The sequence below is a fragment of the Xenopus tropicalis genome, chromosome 2 (assembly GCF_000004195.4).
Source record: "Xenopus tropicalis strain Nigerian chromosome 2, UCB_Xtro_10.0, whole genome shotgun sequence".
Classification (NCBI taxonomy): domain Eukaryota; kingdom Metazoa; phylum Chordata; class Amphibia; order Anura; family Pipidae; genus Xenopus; species Xenopus tropicalis.
In genome coordinates, this window is record NC_030678.2 from 34342493 (window position 1) to 34369002 (window position 26510).

The 26510-nt window shown below is 41.5% G+C and overlaps 1 protein-coding gene across 1 annotated transcript; it reads left to right on the forward strand.

Moving 5' to 3' along the window:
- Window positions 1–4362: 4362 nt before the first annotated feature.
- Window positions 4363–26179, forward strand: rab34 (RAB34, member RAS oncogene family; the record flags this gene model as incomplete). The annotated part of the gene is given in 12 exon segments (NM_001006768.1): window positions 4363–4531; window positions 10233–10315; window positions 13511–13602; window positions 15609–15674; window positions 16613–16714; window positions 18699–18763; window positions 18985–19036; window positions 20092–20173; window positions 20452–20542; window positions 21118–21225; window positions 23381–23780; window positions 25138–26179. Coding segments are annotated over 10 exon segments (780 nt in total). The 3' UTR covers window positions 23449–23780; window positions 25138–26179.
- Between the last annotated feature and the right edge of the window lie 331 nt (window positions 26180–26510).

The following is a 26510-nucleotide window of genomic DNA, read 5'->3' on the forward strand; positions in this document are numbered from 1 at the left end:
AAGCTTCCGAACTGCTCTACCCGCTGGATAGCCGCTGTTTCACTGTTCTGTCCTCACCACGTGTTCCCCTGAGGTAGTGAGTAGCTTGACATACAGCTAAACCTTCCCACACTCCAATAAAGAGACCAAGGGTGAAATCTGTTGAACTTTACTGGATGATTATGGAAAATGAGTGGTGAAACTGTAACACAAATGAAATAAACACAATGAGTATATGGTAAAATATACTAACAGAGAAAACAGCTGCAACATACATATCAATGCTGTATGAAATGATATGCCACAGTGTCTCTGAGGTGCTAGCAGCTTAATGGTGGCTCAGTGCAGGTTTATGTCCATGATGCTTACCAGCGATGCTACCATGGGGGAGAAGATGGATGTGTGCTTCTTCCACAGCATGGGCTACAAAATGGAGTCTGTACTCTCACAATGCACTGTAATAAGTCAAATGTTAGGAGTATGGTGGTTCCAGAGGATCAGAGGCTCCACAGAAAATGAATACCTGCATTTACAGCAAACAGCCAGCAGAGGGAGTTCACTGTTAATGAGCAACAATAAATACAAAGATGATAGAAGCTATGCTGGAGACATGGCAAGGTCCATGGCTCTGTCTATGTACTCTTGCCCATATTTCTTTAAAATTTTGAGTTTTGTCTCCTTGCAATTGTATTGCACTTCAGCCTCTGAGATCTTCTCAGGCCCCAAAAATTGCCTGAATGTGTTGCTATCCAGGTAATAGCACATAATCATCAGGTTAATCAGCTGTTTGTTATAGGACAGCTCCTTAGCAGCTTTGTTTGCTGGAGGTTTGGTTTTTTGGGGGCAGTTCTGCATTTATAGGGACATATGCAGACTCTTTGGATACTATGTTTGGCTCTTTGGTTTTACCAGTTGTTCTTCTTCTGCCTTCACTTTTGTATCCATTTGTTTTTCTACTGTTTTGTTTTCTGGAACCTTCTTTAGTCGGCCTGGAATATTTTTCTTTACATTGAGGTCTATCATTTTAATTTCTGGAGCAGTTTCCTAAGAGACAGAGAGTGACAGAAAGGGTTGTTACAGATATGCTTCATTTCCCTACATTATTTTCTGGCTAATAACACAATAATGCGCCACTTACCATTTCTCTTGTACCTCCTGATAATTTGTTCAAAACTAAAACAGTTTCAAGACCTGAATCTTTTTTATATATTCCTCTGAAATCCACTTCTCTGAAAGTGGGCAACAGGTTCAGTAATAATAATGATGCTAAATTGCTTAGAATAAAAAAAATAGATAAGATTCTGTATCTTTTTTTCAGGAGTTATGTTAAACTAGGATTTACAGAAGCAGTGAGGTGAACTCAGACTAATAATGGATATTATTAGAAATTAAACAGTGAGAATAAATACTTAAATATTAGGAAATGTTCATATGTTCTGTCAAAAAGGCATATTAGAAATGAAAACTGATCTGAGCAAGAAAAGGCAACACTGATGCAATGTATATGCCATTTTCTTCCTGACCATGGTTTTTCACAATGGCCAACATTCTCTGCTAGTGTTGCCACCTTTTGACCAATAGATTCAGGCTGCGATTGGGTCTGTGATGTAAGGAGAATGGCAAGCAGCTGAAGGCCATTTTAGGCCTCTGGATGCCATCAATAATCACGGGGTCCCATATTACTGTATAAGCCTAGTTTTTCAGCACCAAAAATGTGCTGAAAAAGTCACCCTCAGCTTATACTCGAGTCGGGTGCCATGTGTCCCTCCAGACTAGCACCCTCTGTCCTTTGTGTGCAAATTAGGCCACCTGCAACCAGACCCTCCAGTGCCCCGGCCCGCTCCCAAATTCATCTTTATCTACCATCCTCACCTGTCCCATTGTGCACAAGACATTGCACTTTATATTCTATATAAACTATACATAGTTTTGAAGGATTTTAACTCTTTGTGTTTTAGCTTGGTTGCTGATTGAGCTAGTTTACTGTATTTCTTTTAAATAAATATTTAAAAACATATACCCCACTGATGCCTCATTTAATGTAATTTTATTGGTATTTATTTTGACTATTGAAACTTTTCCCACCCTAGGCTTATACTCGAGTCAATAAGTTTTTCCAGTTTTCTTAGGTAAAATTAGGTACCTCGGCTTATATTCGGATCAGCTTATACTCGAGCTTACAGCTTATACCCGTGAGCTGTATTAAAAGGGGTATAGATTCACGGGAGGAGGGGGTTATTCTTCCCCTTTACAGAGCGCTGGTAAGGCCCCATCTAGAATATGCTGTTCAGTTTTGGTCTCCAGTGCTCAAACGGGACATTATTGAGTTAGAGAGGGTCCAGAGAAGGGCAACTAAGCTGGTAAAGGGTATGGAAAGTCTCAGTTATGAAGAAAGACTGGCCAAGTTGGGTCTGTTTACACTGGAGAAGAGGCGCTTAAGAGGTGACATGATAACTATGTATAAATATATAAGGGGATCATATAATAACCTCTCTAATGCTTTATTTACCAGTAGGTCCTTCCAACGGACACGAGGGCACCCACTCCGTTTAGAAGAAGGGAGGTTCCATTTAAATATTCGGAAAGGATTTTTTACAGTGAGAGCTGTGAAGTTCTGGAATTCCCTCCCCGAATCAGTCGTGCTGGCTGATACATTATATAGCTTTAAGAAGGGGCTGGATGGATTCTTAGCAAGTGAGGGAATACAGGGTTATGGGAGATAACTCTTAGTACAAGTTGATCCAGGGACTGGTCCGATTGCCATCTTGGAGTCAGGAAGGAATTTTTTCCCCTCTGCGGCAAATTAGAGAGGCATCAGATGGGGTTGTTTTGCCTTCCTCTGTATCAACTAGTAGTTAGGCAGGTTATATATAGGCATTATGGTTGAACTTGATGGACATATGTCTTTTTTCAACCCAACTTACTATGTTACTATGTATATACGGTAATATGTTAACAGGTCCTTCCCCCCCAATTATTAGTTCACCAATTATTAGCCCACCAGTCACCTTGGACTGCTGGGCAAAGGGTCGTGCCAACAAGTATAATATGGCCATAATAGGGATAAAATCTACTATGCATACATGGCACCTTCCCTGATCCAGTCTCATTTTGGAGAATCCCACACCACTCCACCCAATGCCCTGCCCAGCTAGGGTTGCCACCTGGCTGGTATATTGCTGGATGCAAACATTATTAATAGGAGGAAAAAACATAAAAATATAAGAAAGCTGCCAAGTTTTTCCAGGATAGGTGGCAACACTACTTGGGGCCCCTCTGCCATGGAGCCCCTGCTATAAGTACCACCCTGATGACAACCCAGGATATAGATCTAAATTGAAATAAAAACAACTTTAGTGATGCAGCATTCTCTGGCACGCTCACAGTTTGGCTCCTTATTAAAGAATCCAGCACTTTCATGACTGCAATTATAATGGAATACTGAATAAAACTGCTGCATCGTGTATAAAAAAAAGTGCCAAATTCCCCCCAGAGAGCCCTAAAAACCATATCTTTACATAGTGTAAATTACTTCCCATTCCACACCCTAAGCAAAAACTTTGGCAGAAAAAAAAATTATTCAGCTTTACCACATACTGACATGGTATTCACCCCAAAACTTCCGGTGCACCTATGGTAGCACACTATATAGTATGGCCAGCTAGAAATGGTACATGTAGTAAAATGCTATTTTTTCCTATCTTTTACAGTAATTTCAACTGTACTGTATTTGCAACAGATTTTGCAATATATTTTGCAACTGAAAGCAGTACTTTCCCTTTTTGCACTGCTGGTTCTGACTAAACAATGTAGCAGAAGCAAGCCCTTCTCCAGTGTAGAATTCCCACAGTACCTTGCATGCTTTTTTGTAGGTCTGAAAGTCAACTGGCTTCTGCTACATTGGTTTTTAATTCAGAACCAGCAGTTCAGAGAACAGAAAATTGCACTGATTTCAATAGCAACTACAAATAACTTTAAAACTAGGAAAAAAATAAATTAACGTTGTTTAGAATGACATTTTCTTTTATAATTTAGATCTGGGTAGATTTCCACTTATAAAAAGGAAAGAAAGCCAGAAGTAGATGCAACAGTACAGAGGTTGTGGGGTAGAATTTGCAGTGGGAAATGACTTGCTTAGTTTGGTAACCATTAGTAACTAAAGACTGATTTCGTGGCACCTTCACAGCTTGGTGCAGCTGTTGGTGGGGGATGTGGGCAAATCCGTGGCCAATCCTAGTGTGTCCCTTGCCCTCTCAGCATGGGGTTACCAGCACTTCCTGGGGCTGCCGGTCTCCCCTTCCCCCTACTCTGCTAACTGCACGCAGGACACACAACACTATCCAGACCCCGCGTCTGAGTCACAGTCACCAGAAGCGATCGGTCCGCCTCCTCCATCTCCCCGGCTCTGATTCAATCGCCTCCTCCATCTCCCCGGCTCTGATTCAATCGCCTCCTCCATCTCCCCGGCTCTGATTCACAGACTTCTGCCCAGTCCTGGCACCGACTCCCCTCGCCCTGCTGCGTGGCGCCTGAGCCCACAGTCCGTGCAGAGGTAAGCTGGGCATGGGGTTAGCTGGGCATGGGGTAAGCTGGGCATGGGGTGAGCTGGGCATGGGGTGAGCTGGGCATGGGGTAAGCAGGGCATGAAGTAAGCTGGGCATGGGGTAAGCTGGGTATGGGGTAAGCTGGGCATGGGATTAGCTGGCCATGAAGTAAGATGGCATGGGGTGGGCTGGGCATGGTGACAGCTGGCGCCTGGGTGCCATCACATTTACAGGCTGCATCTGTCATGTGTTTTGTCTGTTGGGAACCCCCTTGTATTAACAAGTGGTTTCCGAGACTGTAACGGCAGTTGGACTTCAACTGGAAGACAGAGGATGCTGGGAAGTGTAGTTCAGCTGCTGCACAGTTCCGGGCTTTTTCAATTTACACCCGATCCCCCCCCCAACCCTAACACATTCCCGGCTGTCCCTTTAACTTCAGTCCCAGTTCAGATTCGGTGAGTAACAGTGCTGAGCGGGATTGTTGTGCGTTGCCCCCAGCGGTTGCCATGCTGCTTCTTTCGGGCTGACTAGGGGCTGTGTGTCTGCGCTTTAGTTGCGCTTCAGATCCCTTGGAATTTCCTGCTCTCAAATTACTCCCAACAAATCCAAGTACATTCCCCCCAGTGCAGCAGCCTGTGCCTCCTACTTATTATTATTATTGCGCACGATCAGTCTGTGGCTTTTCTACATCCCAGCTGGCTCTCCCTCCCTGTGATGCATCTGGCGCTGTTGGTGAGGTAAGATGCGCGCTATTCTGTCTCTTGTGCATAAGGAGTTCTGACCCAGTCTGGCTGCTTTCCTTCTATTTGTTCCACTCACTGGCCCTCATGATGGAGATGGAGTTATACAACTCAAGCAGCGGGAGCTGTAAGGGAACATGAGATTCTTCCTTCTGCCTTGTTTTGGCCCTTTATTTTTCTTATGAAAGGAATGACCTGGGCAGCATAGTGCCTGGCATTGCTCTTCCAGTGCTGGGCCTTAGGTTTGATTCCGGCAGGGGTACTGTCTGCAAGGACTTTGTGGGTTTCCTCCCACACTCCAACAACATACAGGCAGTATAATTGTCTCCTGATAATTGTGATCATAATTTGTGGGTGTAATAGGGACCTTAGAGTGTAAGCTCCATGGGACAGTAAATGATATTTGATCTCTAAAGTGCTACCAAACAGGTCAGTGCTGTTTAAATAAAGGATATAAATATTATACTTTGTTCCTAATATGGACGCTGTATATATAAACCTATGTGCTTAGCTGGAAAGTAAAACTAATGCAAGATACAGAGAAAAATGTTAATTACTTTAAAATGTAAATTTACTTTCAGTATGAGTTAGAACTTATATTATTTTCTGAGACAATTTATTTTTCAGTTATTTAGCTTTTTATTCAGCAGCTCTCCAGCTTGAAATTTCAGAAAGTATGTGGTTGCTAGGGTCCAAATTACCATAACAACCAGGCAGTGGTTTGAACAAGAGGCTGCAATATGACAAAGAGAGGGGTTGGATAGAAAGATCCACTACTACCCATAATAAATGTTTTGCAGCAAACCTGCTGAAGCTTTTTTCCTAACAATTATAATAAAACTGTAGCCTCACGGAGCATTAGTTTCTTGGCTGTTGGGGTCAGTGACCCCGGCAAAGACCCTGAAGAAAGGAAGAAGAAAAAGGCAAATAATTAAAAGTCTATAAGATCAAAATTGCTAAAAATCGTCCATTCTATAACATCCCTTTAATGCCAGCCACAGATGGGCCAATCCTATGTGATATCTAACATTTCAACTAGTAGGTAAAACAAACCAGTGCTGTAACTTTCAGGGTCTGGGCTCCCCTGACAGATGGAGCAGACAGCCTTGATAGAAGTGGCCATACACAGTATGGATACCTCCTTATTATTCTATTTTTTGGGCCAAAAGCCCAAACATTCAGAATAGTACAAAGTAAAGAGTAGCAGGGGCTCCTCTTTTCTTTTCATCTGCTGAAGCACAGTGCAATGGCTGACACGGTTCATCCGCAAATGATATTTTTTAAACCCGCCTGATTGATAAACCAACCAATATCCATAGTACAAAGATATCGGTCAGGATTGTCAGGCCTGTCACACACGAACAAACACTATGGTTAATTTCAGTATCTGTATGTTTTTGGAGTCCCTGTGATTTTGTGCTAAATTTCCCCTAATAAATAAGCTTATTAACAAGGATTTTTCTGCATGTCCATCCTTATTTGGGGAAGGACTGTCCGTCTGGAGACCCAGTGCCAGATTTACACAGTGGCATAACTAGCGGGACATAAGCTAGTGCAGAATCCCCAACCTTTTTTACTCCAGAGCCACAAAAAAAAAAGAGTTGGTGAACCACACAGGCATGAAAAAAGTCTTTGGGGATGCCAAATAAGGGCTGTGATTGGCTATTTGGTAGCTCCATGAGGACTGCTAGACTGTCTCTGTGCTTCCAAAACTTGTCTCTTGTAAAAATGGGCACCTACTTGGCCACTTGGAGCAACATAAAAGGAACTGGTGAGCATCATGTTGCTTATGAGCCCCTGGTTGGGGATTACTGAGGTAGGTCCTTCCAACGGACACGAGGGCACCCACTCCGTTTAGAAGAAGGGAGGTTCCATTTAAACATTCGGAAAGGATTTTTTACAGTGAGAGCTGTGAGGTTCTGGAATTCCCTCCCCGAATCAGTCGTGCTGGCTGATACATTATATAGCTTTAAGAAGGGGCTGGATGGATTCTTAGCAAGTGAGGGAATACAGGGTTATGGGAGATAGCTCTTAGTACTAGTTGATCCAGGGACTGGTCCGATTGCCATCTTGGAGTCAGGAAGGAATTTTTTCCCCTCTGTGGCAAATTAGAGAGGCTTCAGATGGGGTTTTTTGCCTTCCTCTGGATCAACTAGTAGTTAGGCAGGTTATATATAGGCATTATGGTTGAACTTGATGGACGTATGTCTTTTTTCAACCCAACTTACTATGTTACTATGTTACTATGTAGTGCAACTTTTGAGTCTGCCCCACCTTGCCCCCAGTCATCACCAGTTCCTTAATTGAACCCCCTTTACATCTCTGCACACCATTTAGTTGCATCTTTTTATATAATGGGGTGTCTGTGGCCCAGCCTGCCAAGAGCTGTCTTTATGAGGATGCTAGCTGGGGTGGGCCCCAGTCTTCATGGCAGCAGTTGAAGTTAGAGGGCAAGGTAGACAGAAGAAAAACAGAGATTAGGCAGTGCTGGGAGTTTTTATTCAGTTACAGCTTAACAGTTGCATGGTTTCTAGGGCTACTGAAATTAATAATATGTACTTTACTTAGTAGAGTAGTATTCTGCAAGGACATAACTACATGTGTGTCAATATTTGGGGTTGGGGTATTGATTTAATGTGATTATGACATATTTACTTCAGTTTAATTAACAGATGAAGAAATGCACTATTCAGTTGCACGATGCTATACTTACTTTACCATAACTGCCACTGACCAACCTATTGTCCTGTTGTGACACTTGTTGTGTGTATCCTGTTGCTGTGTTTCTTAGTAACCACAATCTGGTAATTAATAATTTATTCTTGTTTATTATTAAATATCAGGATCATATTTCTGCATATACTTGTATTTAATGAACTATAAGACACCCAGGGACTGATTCACTAACATGTGAAAAGCATTTCACTTTGCACCTGTACCTGCTTCACCTGCTCCAAAAGGTGAGGGATTCTGGGACTTGAAGTCCCTCTGCTTTTTGTAATGGGTGGAAAAAAGAGGGACATTAAGTCCCAGAATCCACTACTTTGCAATGGAAAAATTTGAGGGAGGGGTTGTCTTTGTGAGCCTAAGGGGGCATGTAAATGGTTTGTACAAGTTAGATGCAGTCTATCATGGTTTCCTTTCAGTCTGTGGAATCACATATGTTTATGCACTTTTTTATATAAACCCAACTGAATAAGCTTGTGTTGAAAAGGGGGTATATTTTTCTCTTTAATCCACTTATATTTGCCACCCAGAAGGTGATAGAGCAGGGGTTATTCTGTAACTGTTTCTATAGTGTCAAAACAGGATAATACATCAGGGTAATAAATGGTACAAACAGATTCTCAGTCTCCTGAGCTTTGTCAAATGTGACTTTCACCATTGCATTAACAAGTACTTTGCACTTTGCTTTCCGGCCAAATGGGAAACTTTACCTGAACTTAAGGCAACATATAGGCAAAGAATGCAGCTGCAATATATGGCACAGTTAAGAATGGATCTAGATTTTCTACATTTAAAAAAATATGGTCTGGTATTGTTCTAATAATACGGTCTGGTCGACCCCAACTACAAAATAAAAAATTGACTGCAAGGCTTTAGCTTTACCGTTATTCTAATGCTTTACTGATCCTTTTACTGTTTATTTTCTATTTGACGTCAAGGCTGCTTTCTAGTTGCTAGAGTTGCTTTCTAGTTGAATTAACCCTAGCAAAAACAGTTTAAATTCCAGGAGATGTATTTATGAGCAGTTCAAATAAAGCATGCCACAAATAGCCAGAGGGTAATTCCATGACTTTCTGTTCACCTGCAGAACAAACAATGAAAATAATTAAAAAGCCATAAAAATAAAGGGCAACTGCTGATTGTCTTAGAAATCTCCTGTCCATACTAAAGCTTGCTATACACGCACCAATGATGTTGTACGAAACCTTGTTTCGTACGATATTTGGTGCGTGTATGGTGACCCGGCGAGGTGACTGATATCGCAAAAGGCTGCGAATATCGGTCGACTTTGCAAAATCTACCTTCAGGGCTGAATCGGCAGAATGAGGTAGAAATCTACCTCCATATCTGATGTTTCAGCCCTGAACGTCTGTGGAGGGTGGGAACGATCTTTTGTGTGACCGATGGTCGCAGGAAAGATCAAAAATCGCCACGTGTGTGGCCAGCTTAAGGCTAATGTCCAATGGAGCCATAGTTGCGTGCAATATATCTCTGCTACTGTGGGCGACTAACCGTTCTGAAACACCATTCCACTGGCCTACACATCGCTTCGGCTTTCCAAAGTTGCCAGCAGGAGGAAACTTTGCGCGACTTCAGAAAGCCAAAGCAATGTGTAGGCCTTTCCACCGCTACCAATAGGAGGAGAAGGCATTTTACAGTGGTTAAAAGTTCATTCTAAAGGAGAACAAACCTTTTTTTTTAAATGGGCCCCCTCTATGTTCCCAAGCCACACCCTATGCTTCCTTATCAGGTTCCCAGTCATTGACAAAGATGAAGGAGCATGCACATTGGAAGGTGATAGGGCCCTGGTTTCCAGTGCACATAGTTCTGGTATGCAATCAGCGTCAGTAATATACAGACCAGAAGTGAGTTGACCAGACATGGCGGCCACAAACTTCTCTGTGGTGCTTTGGATGTCTCCCAATTTGTTCCAGGGGGGAGCACAGTATTAGGACAATTTTATACGTTCCTATATGGGGAGGGGGGGGTCATGCTTTTTTTATGATTGGTAGATGTGGATATTTCGTAGAGATATGAGGAATGTCAGGAACCTTTTCTAACATAAATGAACCAAGACAAACAGTGTTTAATGTTGGCACACAAGCCCCCAGCCCCAGGGGATGCATTTTGGTACATGCAGGAGCAGGTCACATTAACATTTTGAATTACTTGTCCTTAACATATTTAAATGCTAATTCATTCATTTGCATTGGTGACTAATTGCGCTCTTTCTTTCCCACAGGAAGTCACTGTGAGCATTAACATCTAATAATGAGCGTCCTTCCTCCAGTGCGTAGGGACAGGATTGTGGCAGAGTTACCTCAGGTAAGAATCCATCCTTTTTCTCTATGCTTGTCCTATAAACAATACAAATTTATGTACAACATTTTTCCATAGAGCTGGACATTTCTTATATATATATTTTTATGAAATTATATTTATGTTGCTTCATTCTTTCTAATAGCAACACATTATAGTTCAGTTTTCCTTTTTTTTACTCTATTAGGGCTCATATTTGTCTGTGCTGTCATTTGGTACATAGACCCATGCAAGGCTCTGTAGTGAGCAGAGGACTATGATATAGATGTAATAGGGGACAGATTATGGCTGCAACATTAACAGGGCCTGAGGCTGATGAACATGACCCTATGTTGAAACATTCATGTCCATCAGTTGCAGGCAACATCCCCAGTTGTAAGTGCAGTATAATAGGTAGTGCAACTTTTTAATAACCCATAGCAACCAATCAGATATTTGGTTTCAAACAGCAAACCATTCAATGCTACCTACATCCTAGTTAATATGGATCTTGGGATGATTGTGGATTAAGGTTGCCACCTTTTGCTGTGGCTAACTCTGGGCTGGGGGGGGGGGGGCGTGCCATCACTGGGCAGGGCAGTGATGTCATGTGGGCAGGAACATGATGTCACAGGGGCAAAGCTATGACATGCCAACCGGCATTTGGCCAAATGCCACGGCAGTCTCAAAGAGTTCTGCCCAGTTTTCTAAATTGGGGAACACAGGGCAGACAGTTTTGACCCGGGCAGCCTTCCGAAAACTGGGCTGTCCGTGTCAAAACCAGACAGGTGGCAACCCTACTGTGGATAAATAATATTAGGGCCTCTAACACCCCAAATATACTTGACTACAAAAATTATAGTTTATAGCTTCTTCAGTTAATGTGAACTGAAACCTGCACCCTATGTGCATGCTTCAGGTAAAGGTAAAGGGTATTAATACCTGCAATGCAGTGCACATTTTGGGCAGGTAGATGCGGGTGCATGTTTATTTGCCGTGCAGGTTGACGGTAGTGGGGAATCTTACTCTCTTATCATACAAATGAGGTTCTCTGCCTTCCTCCCATCATTCATTTTATGTCAAGTCAGTGTTTTAAGACATCACTTTTTTATTTTTGTAGGTTGCAGGTCATTGCATTTTTTGCATAAGGTGCAGGTCTATATGACCTGCTCTGGGTGCTTTATCTAAGTAACAAAGGGCTGCTAGTTATGGCAAGATGTTCAGCAACCCCATGTCATAAAACTTATAAGCCATTCTTCTTTGGGGTTAGAGTCTCTTCAAAATGATACTATAATTCATGTTTTCTTATGCATTTAATTATTTTACATAAGCTAAAATTGTCCAGTTCTATTTTTTGCTACATTAGAGTTTCACCTTTCATTTACTTATATGAATAGACGTTCCATTGGTTTGGTAATCTGCAGCCAAGGCTTCGTATTTCATGTCTTCATGTCTCTTGGTTTAACCTTTTCATGGATCTACATAACCCTAGCCTGTTACACAACCTTACACTTTGTATACAAGAAAAAATGGCTTTTTTATTTTGCTGTCAGTTTGCCTTTAACTTATTCCCCTGTATGTTGAATCGGCAGTAAACAGGCCAGAAAGACAGCATTAAAAATAGGAGTATTTTAACAGGCAGTACAATAAGGGTATTTGTGCTGGACCTTTTTACTTTTGTACTATATTCAGTTATTGGAGAGAAGTTATGATTTTGGATCTTCCATTGCCAGTTGTGTTACTCAGCCTGTATCCTTGTTCTGCCTGTGTGGTCCCAGATTTCTGGCTCAAGGGTGCAGCCTACGTGTCCATGCAAGCAAATTTAAGCAAGCAATCTAATTCCAGACAGGATGTAACAGTTACCTCCCCCCAGTTTCTGCCTAGATTAGCTGTGCCCGGGAGCACAGGCATAGCAAGCATTATTTGCGAAAAGCACCAGTATCAGCACACAAAGGGTTAATAGGTGTAAGAAGTTTAAGGTAACAAGAGAGGACATTTTAGATATGTACCAAACCAGTACTTTTTTTTTGGAAAACAAATTTACAGTTTACTGTGGGAGCATTGCTGTCTCCAGCAGGTGCTAAGGAGGTGACAATAAAACCCTCAAAATTGCTTTGGCAGTCATCTGTGCATAGGAGTGCAATCCCTGTTGAAAACAGGGCAGTCCATGCTTGTGGTCATTGCAGTTTGAAAACAGGGCAGTCCATGCTTGTGGTCATTGCAGTTTGAAAACATGGCAGTCCATGCTTGTGGTGGGTGGTGGGGATGATTGGTCTCCCCTGCCTCCTGTTCCAGATTCAGTGCAGTTGGGCCTATTGATGCAGGGGAACCCTGGCGCTCCCACCAATTCTGGCAGTAGCTTTAGGTTTCCCACAAAGGCCTGTGTCAATTGCTGCAGCACAGCTGTGACAAAAGAGTAGGGTGTGCATGTGGCTCACATAGATTGGTAGGTATGGGTTAGGTGTGCTGGGTTTACTTGGATGGGTTGAACTTGATGGACACTGGTCTTTTTTCAACCCTATGTAACTATGTAACATACCAAATGTGTCAGCCAGAATTTTCAGTGGAATTGTATCCCATTTGTGTGAATTGTACTAATTTAAATGCATTGGCTGTATAGAATATGTTCACACAGAATTATAATTCTCCACAGCATATTAAATATATACCTGACATACATACTTTGGGAAAGGACTGAGCACGCCTTTTAGCATATGCTCTTGCCTTTTGTAGATACTTGGGAGGTAGGGGCATACTGAAGTGAGGCATATACTCTGGGACACAAGGTTGTTCTCTCTCTCTTCCCTGGAGGGACAAACAGATCTCTCTTCCTGAGAGATGGGCACACATCCAGGCACGCACACACATATATATGAAACTTATGCACATATCACATATGATGGTACTTTGACCATAGTATTTACACAAATGTTATAATAAATACATGATATTCTACAGGCTGCAACTGCATGAGGTGCTTCTCCCCCCTGGTGACTGCACCGGTTGTGTATGTTGAAAGCATTGCATTGTAGAAAAAAACATGGCTGTTGCAGTCACACTTGTACTTTGCTAATAAATTACCCCTAAAATGCGGCTGGTATAGCAAAAGGTGTTTATTTTGGCTAAGGCTAAGCTGGGATAATACTGTGCATTCCTTGTATACTCAAGTGCTTTGTTTATAGTTGTCAATAACACAAGCTAATATTTTGCTTCCCCTTATAGTGCTTCAGAAAAGAGGCATGTCTGCACACCCGAGAGTCCTTTCATTCTAAAGTCACCAGTGCCTGCAAGCAGCAACGTACAGGGACCGTGGGGTAAGTGTGATACAGGCACTACACATTCCGCTGTTTCATTGACCATATAGCCACTGCACACTGGTGGCTCTGGATAATATTTGTGACCATTGGGCTGTATACAAAATCACAGATAGGCTTGCCACTTGGTGGTATTTTACTGGCCTGGTCAGTAAGAATGTTTGATGCCACTATTGATGTTATTAATAGGGGAAAAGTCAAAATATAGGAAGCCTTGTATTTTTTTTTTTTTTTTTTTAAAGTTTGCAACTCTAATCCCTATATATCCTATTGTGCATTTGTGGTTGCCTGAGTATGTGCATTTTAAAAAATGCTGATGGAATGTTTAGTTCATAGAAAGGACAACATCTGGCCTAGGTTTAGATTTTTATGCATACATGAATTGCTCCCAGGGTGGGTTTATTTACCTCCCACCCAGGCTCTGCCTCATCCAGGCAAACTGGCGGTTTAGCATTGTGTTTCTTTCAGTGTTGATCAGAGCTGAAGCTCTCTCTGTAGCAGCTTGCCTTGTTTATTAATATAAGGATATGGGAGCATCATGGTTGTTATGGTGACCGCTCTCCTGACATCTTTGGAACCTGCTTGTTCTGTAGCAATTGGACTTTGCACTTTAACTCATTCAGTGCCTGTGGGAACCTGTACCTCTGGCCATTTCTCTTACCACAGCATATTTTTTAGGGGAGAACAGAGATAAGGGTTGTACAGCAATGAGGAATATTTTGGTGCTTTATATTTGATGTCAATAATAATAGTCTGAGGATTCATTTTGGAATGTGGATTATGGCACATGGGAAATGTTGTCACTTGTGGGAGAGACAGTTTCTCAAAAAAATACCTCTTCATTGCACAGGTATCCCTGACATGCCATCCTTGCAAGGCAAATTTGGGGCGATTTCAGGAAACCGAAGTTAAGCATATGCCATTCCACCAGCGATTTACATTCTTGCCGGTGGGATGGCATGTCGGGGAGATTAGTCGCCCGCAATAGCAAAGATTTATCACAGGTGACTTATATCCCTGTGTGCCACTGCCCTTAAGGTAAAGGAGAGGAAATCATAGTTACATAGGGTTGAAAAAAGACCAGAGTCCATCAAGTTCAACCCATCCAAGTAAACCCAGCACACACAACCCACACCTACCAATCTATACACATACATAAACTATATATACAACCACTAATACTAACTGTAGATATTAGTATCACAATAGCCTTGGATATTCTGCTTGTTCAAAAACTTATCCAGGCCCGGGTAGAAGTTCCAGAAATGCTCCTAAATGTCCTCTTTCATGGAAAACTCTATAGCATATTCCATGAAAATGGAATAGTGAAACTGGTTTTCTTTCTAAGGATTTGCTCTTGGAAGTTAGAGAGCTGTTGAAGTAGAGCAGGGATCCCCAACCCGTGAGCCACTTTCAAATGGAAATAGTGTCGGGGAGCAACGCAAGCATGGAAAAAGTTCCTGGGGGTGCCAAATAAGAGCTATAATTGACTAATTGGTAGTCCCTATGTGGACTGGCAGCCTATAGAAGGCTCTGCTTGGCAATACACATGGTCTTTATGCAACTAAAACTTGCCTCCAAGCCAGAAATTCAAAAATGGGCACCAACTTTGTGGCCACTGGGAGCAACATCCAAAGGATAGGTGAGCAACATGTTACTCACGAGCCACTGGTTGGGGATCTCTGAGGTAGAGGATGTAAATAATATGAAACCATCAAATTATACTAATATGTGATATGATTTGAGAAAAGAAGTTCCATTTTTATGCCATAGCCCTGTTTTTTATGGGGGGGGGGCGCTAAGGTTAAATTCCTGTATCAGGTCACAAAACTTTTAAAAGGAAACACTAGAAGTTTAAAGGTTCCCAGTTGTGTGAATCACAGTTCCATGCCCATATAGGCACAATAAAAAAGGCAAAGCTGGTGACATCATTATATGTTATTGCATTTTTTTCACATGCTGTTATCCCCTTTGTATAACAGCTAATCTCATTCATCTCCCAGCAGATATAAGATCTCCAAAGTGATTGTGGTTGGTGACCTGTCAGTAGGAAAGACATGTTTGATAAATAGGTAAGAGGAGGTTTGTTCTTTTCTGTTGTTTTAAAGGGGACATATTGGATAAATGGGAAAAACCCTAATTTTGTAGGCAATTATGAATAATATAGGGTGCTGGTTTCCCTTTGGGCTCCCTATAGATCCTATCACTTCTCTGTCCGAGTTTAAAATGGAGAGTGGGCATGTCCTAACGGTCCCTGCCAGAGGCACAGAAGGAGGGGGAGAGCCAATCACAGCCCTGCACTCAAACAAGCAAAGACAGGCTTCAGTTCCCTATCAGGTCAGCCTAGCTGCTGATTGGTTCCTATCCTACAGTGCAGGGTACGGAGGGCCACCGGCTCCCCTACACATCCAGAGAATTCAGCCAGCGGGAAGTGTAACAGATGGGCGGGACTAGTGGAATTTTTGTGGAATTTCTCAATAAATCAGTCCGAAACCCAACTTTTTAAAGCACATTCCTTCTATATCTAGAGGAGTATAATTCACTGGTACATTCATCATTTTTATAGGATATGTCTCCTTTAATGAATTTAGGGCAGTCTTTGTCCATGTCGGGTGTGGATGCCAGGGGCCCACCGAAAACTTTTGACCATAGGCTCACTCTCTAAACGATTTTTCCTCCTCTTCTCATTCAACCTGTTTATTTTCCTAATCCTTTTTTCTTTACAAATGAAAACCTATGTTTCCAACCTACTTATTCCTATACAGAAATAGGGACATGCAATGAAATGGGCCAAATAATTAGAAGCACTAGAAGACACTGGGCCCACTGGGAGTTTACCTGGCATTCCTATGGGCAAGTCTGACACTGGTCTTTGAACCTATTAGCTCCTTCCCCTAGAGGCCCAGACTCCCTGCCTTGTTCTGCTGCCTTTTTGTCCCATTATATATATTCATTCACTGAATACAGATTTGTAATAATTTGCTAACTGATTTTTTTTTCTTTACCTAAGGTTTTGTAAAGACACATTTGATAAGAATTATAAAGCAACAATTGGAGTGGACTTTGAGATGGAGCGATTTGAAATTTTAGGGGTGCCATTCAGCTTGCAGCTGTAAGTAACTATTTTGGATGCAGAGGACTGCTGTAGTACTTTATGTTTACAACAGTTCAGTGACACTTAATTTATTGACCCAATGAACCGCTGAATGCAGGTGAGATGCAATAAGCAGCATTCCCCTGCATTTGGTGGCTCAGTGTCACTATCGGATATAGTTGTTTTTATTTCCAGGTTTCACTTTCCTGTCTCTGTTCTGTCAATCCATGCTTATATTTTTCCAGTTCTACTTACAGTGGCTTGCAAAAGTATTCGGCCCCCTTGAACTTTTACACATTTTGTCACATTACAGCCACAAACATGAATCAATTTTATTGGAATTCCACGTGAAAGACCAATACAAAGTGGTGTACACGTGAGAAGTGGAATGAAAATCATACATGATTCCAAACATTTTTTACAAATAAATAACTGCAAAGTGGGGTGTGCGTAATTATTCAGCCCCCTTTGGTCTGAGTGCAATCAGTTGCCCATAGACTACTTAGGCTACAAAAAGATTTCCAAAGCCTTGAACATCCCACGGAGCACTGTTCAAGCGATCATTCAGAAATAGAAGGAGTATGGCACAACTAACCCTACCAAGACAAGGCCGTCCACCTAAACTCACAGGCCGAACAAGGAGAGCGCTGATCAGAAATGCAGCCAAGAGGCCCATGGTGACTCTGGGGGAGCTGCAGAGATCTACAGCTCAGGTGGGGGAATCTGTCCATAGGACAACTATTAGTCGTGCACTGCACAAAGTTGGCCTTTATGGAAGAGTGGCAAGAAGAAAGCCATTGTTAACAGAAAACCATAAGAAGCCCCGTTTGCAGTTTGCCACAAGCCATGTGGGGGACACAGCAAACATGTGGAAGAAGGTGCTCTGGTCAGATGAGACCAAAATGGAACTTTTTGGCCAAAATGCAAAACGCTATGTGTGGCGGAAAACTAACACTGCACATCACTCTGAACACACCATCCCCACTGTCAAATATGGTGGTGGCAGCAGCATCATGCTCTGGGGGGGCTTCTCTTCAGCAGGGACAGGGAAGCTGGTCAGAGTTGATTGGAAGATGGATGGAGCCAAATACAGGACAATCTTGGAAGAAAACCTCTTGGAGTCTGCAAAAGACTTGAGACTGGGGCGGAGGTTCACCTTCCAGCAGGACAACGACCCTAAACATAAAGCCAGGGCAACAATGGAATGGTTTAAAACAAAACATATCCACGTGTTAGAATGGCCCAGTCACAGTCCAGATCTAAATCCAATGGAGAATCTGTGGCAAGATCTTAAAACTGCTGTTCCCAAACGCTGTCCATCTAATCTGACTGAGCTGGAGCTGTTTTGCAAAGAAGAATGGGCAAGGATTTCAGTCTGTAGATGTGCAAAGCTGGTAGAGACAGACCCTAAAAGACTGGCAGCTGTAATTGCAGCAAAAGGTGGTTCTGCAAAGTATTGACTCAGGGGGCTGAATAATTACGCACACCCCACTTTGCAGTTATTTATTTGTAAAAAATGTTTGGAATCATGTATGATTTTCGTTCCACTTCTCACGTGTACACCACTTTGTATTGGTCTTTCACGTGAAATTGATTCATGTTTGTGGCTGTAATGTGACAAAATGTGTAAAAGTTCAAGGGGGCAGAATACTTTGCAAGCCACTGTATATCAGCTACTGAGTAGTGAGGACTGTTTCAGTCCCGATACTTTATTAAATCATTTTAAAGCATCTTTAAAAACTGAATAACTATTGCCCTGACTTGAGCTCCGGTTAGCATCTCACCTTCTGTTAGCAAAATGCAGGGATTGGCAAATACTGCAAGGAAACAAAGGAATGTCCTCACATGTTCTAAGGAGCACATATCAGTGTCACATCCTCAAATCCAGAAAATAACCCATTTATCCAACAGTTATGGGAGAGTAGTGAGGGTAGCCAAGCATTTCTGGCTGAGGACTGATTTGTGTCTGTTCAACACAATGTGAAAACTTTATGTTTTGCAGGTGGGACACAGCAGGACAAGAGAGATTTAAATGCATTGCTTCTACGTATTACAGAGGGGCCCAAGGTAAGTTTTTATTCTTTGTTCAAAATGGTTTACTATAAAGAAGTCACCAAGCTGTAAATACAGAAAGTAAGAGGAAATAGCAGTATTAGCAAGAGAAAGAGAATTGTTAGTGGTAGGTGGTTGGGAGCACAATCTTTTGAGTTAATGCCTTCACTACTGCAGATACCTACTGTGGATAAATGCACTATTTCATTTATCTCTGATCTCTACCTCTGTTCCAGCTATAATCATTGCCTTCGATCTGACTGATGTTTCCTCTTTAGAACACACCAAGTAAGTTTCCTTATGTTTCTTATCTGTTCTATAGTACCAACATATTACATAATGTTGTTAATGTTGGTAGGTAAACTATAAAGGGACGATAACACCCAGTGCAATAAAGAAAGTATATGGGTTGAGAGCTTTTTTAGTCAAATCTTAAAGCAACAGTAACACCCAAAAAATAAAAGTTTTTTAAAGTGCCCTGCACTGGTAAAACAGACCTGTTTGCTTCAAAAGGACTACTATTGTGTATAAAACAAACTGCTGCAAATAATAAATAGCAGATAACAGATAAGTTCTGTAGAACACCATTATATTCTATAGAGCTTATCTGCTATGTAACCTGAGCCTTTTTTGTTTGAATGATTGCCCCTGTGGCTACACAGCAGCTTTTTTATATAAACTATAGTAGGGTTTCTGAAGCAAACACACCAGTTTTACCAGTGCTGGGCAACATTACATTAAATTCTGATTATTTTAAAACAAATCATTTTTTGGTGTTATTGTTCCTTTAAATGTTGTCAGAATTCAAATTCTTGACATTCTAGCTGTTGCTCATAGGCTCATATGTTTAACTGGTCTAGTATAGGTATTCTAAAATGTAGGTCAGGGCTTAAATTGGGTCCCCATGCTGTTTAAAGTGTGCCTGAATGCCCCCCCACCCTTATCCCTTAAAAAAGGGATATTTAATCCTACAGTAGATGATTCTAAATAAATACTTATGTCACATAGCTGATTACCAGGCTTAATCTTGATCCTCCAGAACAGAGGTTAAGAATCCCTGGTCTAGATAGAAAGTATGCTAGAAAAGGCTGCTGTGTCAGCACTGAAAAAGCCGACAGTTTTGGCTACACAGTCTAAGCTCTATGATGAGTTTGTTTGTGGTTTGCAACTGGTATACTCTGTAACTTGCTATAAAATTCATAAAATGTATCTCAAGCGATTAATCAGCCTAGTGCTGGCCAGAATGGGCGATAACCAGTGTGCCAAACTCTGATGGTAAATACTTTTATGACATGTGGCATGATCACAGTAACCATACCTAAGTAACTCTACCTGATTGGCAGGCAGTGGCTGCAAGATGCACTAAAGGAAAATGACCCTTCGTCTGCACTCCTTTTCCTAGTTGGATCGAAAAAGGACCTCAGTGTAAGTTTTGGTTCTTTTCTGTTCTCTGAAGTCAATAATACAGCATAGTAACATGGCACTGTATCTATTAAACAGGCTTACAGAAATATTCACCTATGTACCTGGACAGTTTAAGTATTGTTTTTGCTTCTGGACATAAATAGCAGAGATATGAGCACATTTTAATTATGTGTAACTAGACAGATTTTACAATTTTCTTTTAAACTATAGAGTATGAGTAGATGTACTGAAAAAACTATTTACTTAATGTAGTTAATTGTCTATTTTCTTCTGTCTAGCCCCCAGCTCAGTATGCACTTATGGAAAAAGATGCCATAAAGGTTGCAAAGGAAATGCAGGCCGAGTACTGGTCTGTGTCCTCACTAACTGGTAAGAAGTAAGAGGAGTAATGTGGCCAAACACAGGCAGATTTAAACTGCAATTTCGATTTGGTTTGTATGGGGGAGCCCCGACATCACTACCTGACCGATATCTGCTTGAAAATCGGCCAGGTGTCGGGTTTGATTTTTTTAAGTCAGATTGGGGGCCATATTGGCTCATTCATATTTGGTCCTCGCTCAGTTGTTGTAAGTCAGTTGGTTGGCCCTAGGGCCAAACGATCAAATTAGCCTGATATTCCTTACCTTAGGTGGGCATATCGGGGGAAGATCGACTTGTTTGGTGATCTCGCCAAACAAGCGAATCTTATAATATATGGCCCCCTTAAAAATATGAGGAAACAAAATATTACTTGCACATAGTGCGGTTGGCTAATAATAAAAACCTGATTCCCTTTGGCTATAATGACACAGGGAAAATACATGTAGCACAGTGTTTACAAAACATTCATTTTTGCATATTTGAAGGTCTGCTGTATTACTAGGCTATTCTCAGGCATTCATCATAAACTGTAATGTTGGGTAGCCACACATGTACAGCTGCATAAAAACATCTTCTTTTTTCAGGGGAAAATGTGAAGGAATTCTTCTTCCGTGTGGCTTCCTTAACCTTTGAGTCCAGTGTGCTGGCAGAGCTTGAGAAGACTAATGCTAGAAGGATTGGGGAAGTTGTGCGTAAGTAGTTTGGCGAGCAGGACTTGTTGGTTCTACGCGTTAATAAGCAGGGTCCTCTTTACCGCTTCTATAAGTCGGCATTTGTGTGTCATTTTTATGTTTATGGTACATCCCTCTGCCTTTTTGTTATTAATAATTCTGCTAAGGATTTATTGTCATATCTTTTCATTATTTAATGAACTTAATGTTTTGGTGTTACCTTGACTCTGGACCTTCTGCGCAGCATATTTCACAAGATCAGCCATAACATACAGAAAGCCTGTGATTGTTACGGTGCCTGCCTGCAGTGTGGCTTTGTATATGCTTAAAAGGGTTGTTCACCTTTAACTTAACTCTTAGTAAAATGTAGACAGTGATATTCTGAGACTATTTGCTGTTGGTTTTCATTTTGTATTATTTGTGTTTTTTGTAGTTATTTAGTTTTTTGTTTAGCAGCTCTCCAGTTTGGAATTTACGGTTACTGGGGTCTTGTTTATCTTAGCAACCATGCAGCAGTTTGAGAGAGAAACTGAAATATGAATAGGAGAGGGCCCAAATAGAAAGACAAGGAATAAAAAGTAACAATAAAAATAAATGTATAAGCTCACAACGCAGCCATTTTTTAGCTGCCAAGGTCAGTGACCCCAATTTGAAAGCTGGAAAGAGGTAAAAGAGAAAGGGAAATAATTCAGAAACTGTAATTAAGACCAGTTGCAAAGTTGCTAGGAATAGGACATTCTATGACATATTAAAAATTAACTTAAAGTTAAACCACCCCTTACGGCTTGGTAGTTTGGAAAAATGTCAGACTCAGCAGGAATGTTTACATAATAACAAGGTCAAGCATTGAACTCTGCTTAATACCATTTTAAAGCTTTTTACACTAATTTTTGCAATTAGTTTTTTATTCACTCACTTTCATAAAGTCTGAAATCTTACATAACAACATATGTCTTGGCATGGGCACTTGGGTATGGGTTTGCTGCTAAGGGTTACAAAAAATGCTTACAGAACAGCTGCACGTGAGGGTAGAAATGCAGTGACCATACTTACATGGTACAGAGATGACAGTTGGGTCATTTTACCCAACTATGTAAGATGAGAATTATATTATCCAGCAAGCCCAGGGTGTTATCTCCAGGAGGGAAGCACATTTACAATAACATTCTTAGCTCTATAATGGTCAAGTATTAAGTAAGTAGTAAAGGAGCGGTATTGCTGTAGGCTACTCATAAAGTCCATCTGGCTGTATGTTTTAAAGCAGACACATAAGTGTAGGAGGATTAGGATTTGTAACATAAGGAGAAGTTGCCAGAAGCTGAGTGGAAGAAGCACGCATACACTGTACATGAATGGGAAGGAAAAGAACATGGCGTGTAGCTGAAAAGCTATTCTAGGATAGCTGACATGCATTACCAGATTGTACATCTGAATGACCAGTACCTTACCCATACATTCACACACACACAAAAATTTGTTCATACAATGACTGAATGTGCATATATGTAAAGTATGTATATGTTAATTGTTTAACAGGTACAGTCAGCAAACAAGAATGTCATAAAACCAGTTGCCAGTTCATTAGATCAAGAGATTAAACTTGGTTTATTCTTGGTTTAAACTTAGTTTCCTGGCTCATATAAGTATGAGCACCAGGGCCCTTCTTGCCAAAAAGTCACCCAACCCTATTTTGAGCCCCTGCCAACAAATCACTCATTACCACTCCCCTTAGAAAGGAATGCCATAATCATCCTGTGCTGATGTTGACACATCGTTTCTTTCAGTGGATGTCCTGCTGTCTTTTGTATTGTTTTAGGCAACAAAAGCTCAATAGACACATTTTTCTGTTGCACTTTGCTATGTTTGTAAATGTTGATTATTCCTGGTCCAAGGTGCATTGCTTCCAAGGAAAACAGTTCAATTTTCATGGGCCATTTTCTGCACAATAAATAATAGATCTTATTCAGCTATTTTCCAGTTAATATTTACCTGGAGATCTTCCCCAAAAAGTGCCACATGTAATCCCCAAATAGAACAGTCTAGAACAGGGAATGCCACCCCAGGGAATCCCAAAAGCTGTCACCGTGTTTTAAGTAGCATTTCTTAAAAAATCCTGCCGTGCCCCAAATTTTCCAATATTCCATAAACTCCTATATATGATTTTTTCTCATTTCAGGCATAAACAGCAATGACAGAAACCTGTACCAATGCAGCAAGAAAAACAAGACCAACTGCTGCCAGTGAATCCTTTCTGCTGCCATATCTGATATTTGCACTCCGCATCTGAAGACCAAAGTATTTTATAGACTTTTGGGGGGGGGGGGGGGGGGAGAGAAGCAATCAATCCAGCGCCCTGCAGCTCTGCTCTGTTCTAGGAGATGGCCAAGGATTTTCTAATGGATATATACTAATACCGGTACAGTCAAAGAGGACTGCAGCACATTGCTGGACAAAGAGCCACAATGGACTGCAGTGATCATAAAGTTATGCTTATAATTCATCATTGTATATTATCATATATTTTAACACATTCACACTTTGACATTCAAAATGACATACTTTATTTTTTGCCAGAGTTAAAGTTTCTGAATATTTTCTCTCTGAATACCTGTACTTCCAGAATTACTTTGAACAGAACTTTAAGCGAATTATTATTATTCCTAGTTGCTGCATGCAAGGAATATAAAATATGCTCTCTGTACAGTATGTATGGGAATCATTACAATACACAGAAGGCTGATTTGTTTTGTAGCAAGTAGAAGCTTTATTACAGTCTCCCTGTATGTAAATGGATACCCCCTGTTACCGTAGCATTTGGTTTTTGGTCCATGTACATATTTGGGCTGCATGCTGCCTTCACAAGCAGTGATAGGCAGCTTTCATTCAAATTGGTAGAATGTATTGAGGGGTATTGGGCATTTTTCTGCCAGCTGTAATAATCCAGCAGTCTGTGGGCATGTTTCATAGGCCTCAAAGGCAATAATAACCTACTACAGGGGAATACCAATGCTTACAAAGTAGGACACTTGAAATGAGAGATGTCTCTGCTAAGGATAGAGCAGTTTATTGGTCCCATATAGCTGTCCATGCTGACAATAAAACAATACCACACACTGCGACATTCCTGGACTGCTGGGCCATACCCCTTCTATCATCTTGTAATGGGATTGCAACACAAGAGTGGGCCTAAGGGAAGTGAAAAGAAACCATGTGGCCAGCCTTACAGAAAGACAACGATCACTAAAGCTGCAAGCTAAATGTGGGTTTACATCATCAAATGTGAGGTCATCAGACGAGTGGATCTGGGTCCAATTTGGCCACCACCATGCTTTGGCCCCAGAGCCAAAAATCGAATTATCCATTGGGGCCTACAGAGACCCATCGGACAAGGACCACATGAACATCGGACTGTATTTTCAAACCTGCTCAATTTTTCGGCCAGATATCAGCCAGGCAGGCTTATTCTCTATTCATTCCTATGAAATTTTTAGAAGCGTATTTATCAAATGGTGAACTCTATTGATTGGATCGTCTGGTTTTCTTCCACACTCCAAAAACATACAGGGCAAGGGAACTCGATAAAACTGAATGTTTGTGTAAGGGCTCTGGCACACGGGGGAGATTAGTCGCCCGCGATTAACTCCCTGTTCGCGGGCGACTAATCTCCCCGAGTTGCCTACCCCTGCCATCCCACCGGCGAACATGTAAGTCGCCGGCGGGATGGCAGACGCGGCGGGGCGATTTCCGGAAATTGCCGAAAAAGACTCGCGAGTCTCTTTGGCGATTTGCGCGAAATCGCGCCGCCGCGTCTGCCATCCCGCCGGCGACTTACATGTTCGCCGGTGGGATGGCAGGGGTAGGCAACTCGGGGAGATTAGTCGCCCGCGAACAGGGAGTTAATCGCGGGCGACTAATCTCCCCCGTGTGCCAGAGCCCTAAGGGTGAAGAAACACAGAGCTACTAGTAGCAGCTACTTGTCATGGCTACGAAAATAGACAATGCTGATCATTTACTGATTATTGTCTCTACGTGTGTTTTAGCAGAGGCAATTCTCAGTATTGTCTATGGCAGGGGATTTTCTGGAGTTTAGTAGCCATGACAAGTAGCTGCTGCTAAGTAGCTTTGTGTGTCTTTGCTCTAAGGACTCTTATAAAATCATTTTAGGGCCCCAAAACTTTGGCAATAAGACTTTTTTTTTTTTTAATTAAAAAAGTGGGTTTTCAGAGTTTAGTGTGTGTTTTTCCACTGCTGTTACATCAAAGGCCCAAAAGTGGAGTCGATAGCATTTGAATAGATTAGAATTGGTTAGCCGATGTGCTTACATGTGCTCATGCCTGTATCAAACTCATGTTAAACGCAGACATTTTAACTCACCCACATTTTTCAGGATTTACCATGCAAACGCATGAGGAAAAAGCCTGCGTGCACAGGGGATGGATACTCAGCCGGAGTTTATCTGAAGGCCAAGAATCTGCCCCATGTGGCTTCAGCCTAAGGCCTTGTGGCTACTCATAAAAGTAACTGGTGGCTAGCTGCAATATGACTTAGTACCTCTGCCAGACGCATTGTCAACAATTTTTCATGCCATTCACCATCCACCTTCATTAGCCATCTTCTCTTGTTAATAATAATGCACCCAGGCCTTGTGTCTAGTATTAATATATTCAACTGCAAAGCAACTTAATTGGACTCACACTGCCCATGTGTTCAGTTACTCTTGAAAGTATATTCCAATTGGCTGACTGATTCCTGAGGATAGTAATTAAAAATGTAAACTATGCAAGATTATCCACAGCCTTAAGTTATATATATTGTTTACATGGAGTATATCATCTCCTCATTGGTACTCCCCATCTGTTTAACCCTTTGCCTGCTACAGGGGCTGGTCCCTCTGGCAATAAAGGGGTTGAACTTTTATATACTAAATGTTAAAAGATGCATTGATCTTAAATAAAATTCTGAAATATTTCATAAAGCTCAGAGTTTTGTGTGAATTTTTCTTGTACTACAGTCCTTTAATCAGAGTTTATTATAAGAAAAGTCTTTTGATGATTTTTGTTGAAATAGGCAAAAAAACTAAAGCATTTAATGTAATCAGGCCTATGTGTGACTTCAGGGGTATAATAGGGCAAACAAAGTGGCTGAGGTCATGCCTGCCCTCCATTGGAACCTCCCTGCTTTGGGGGTGGGTGGGGCAGCGACTAGTTCCACCTCCAAGAAATGTAGATACACGGGGTGTCGATTTGCTTGTGGCTACAATGTCCTATCACTGGGCTGTTACTGCTGGAGTCAATGCATTACATGCA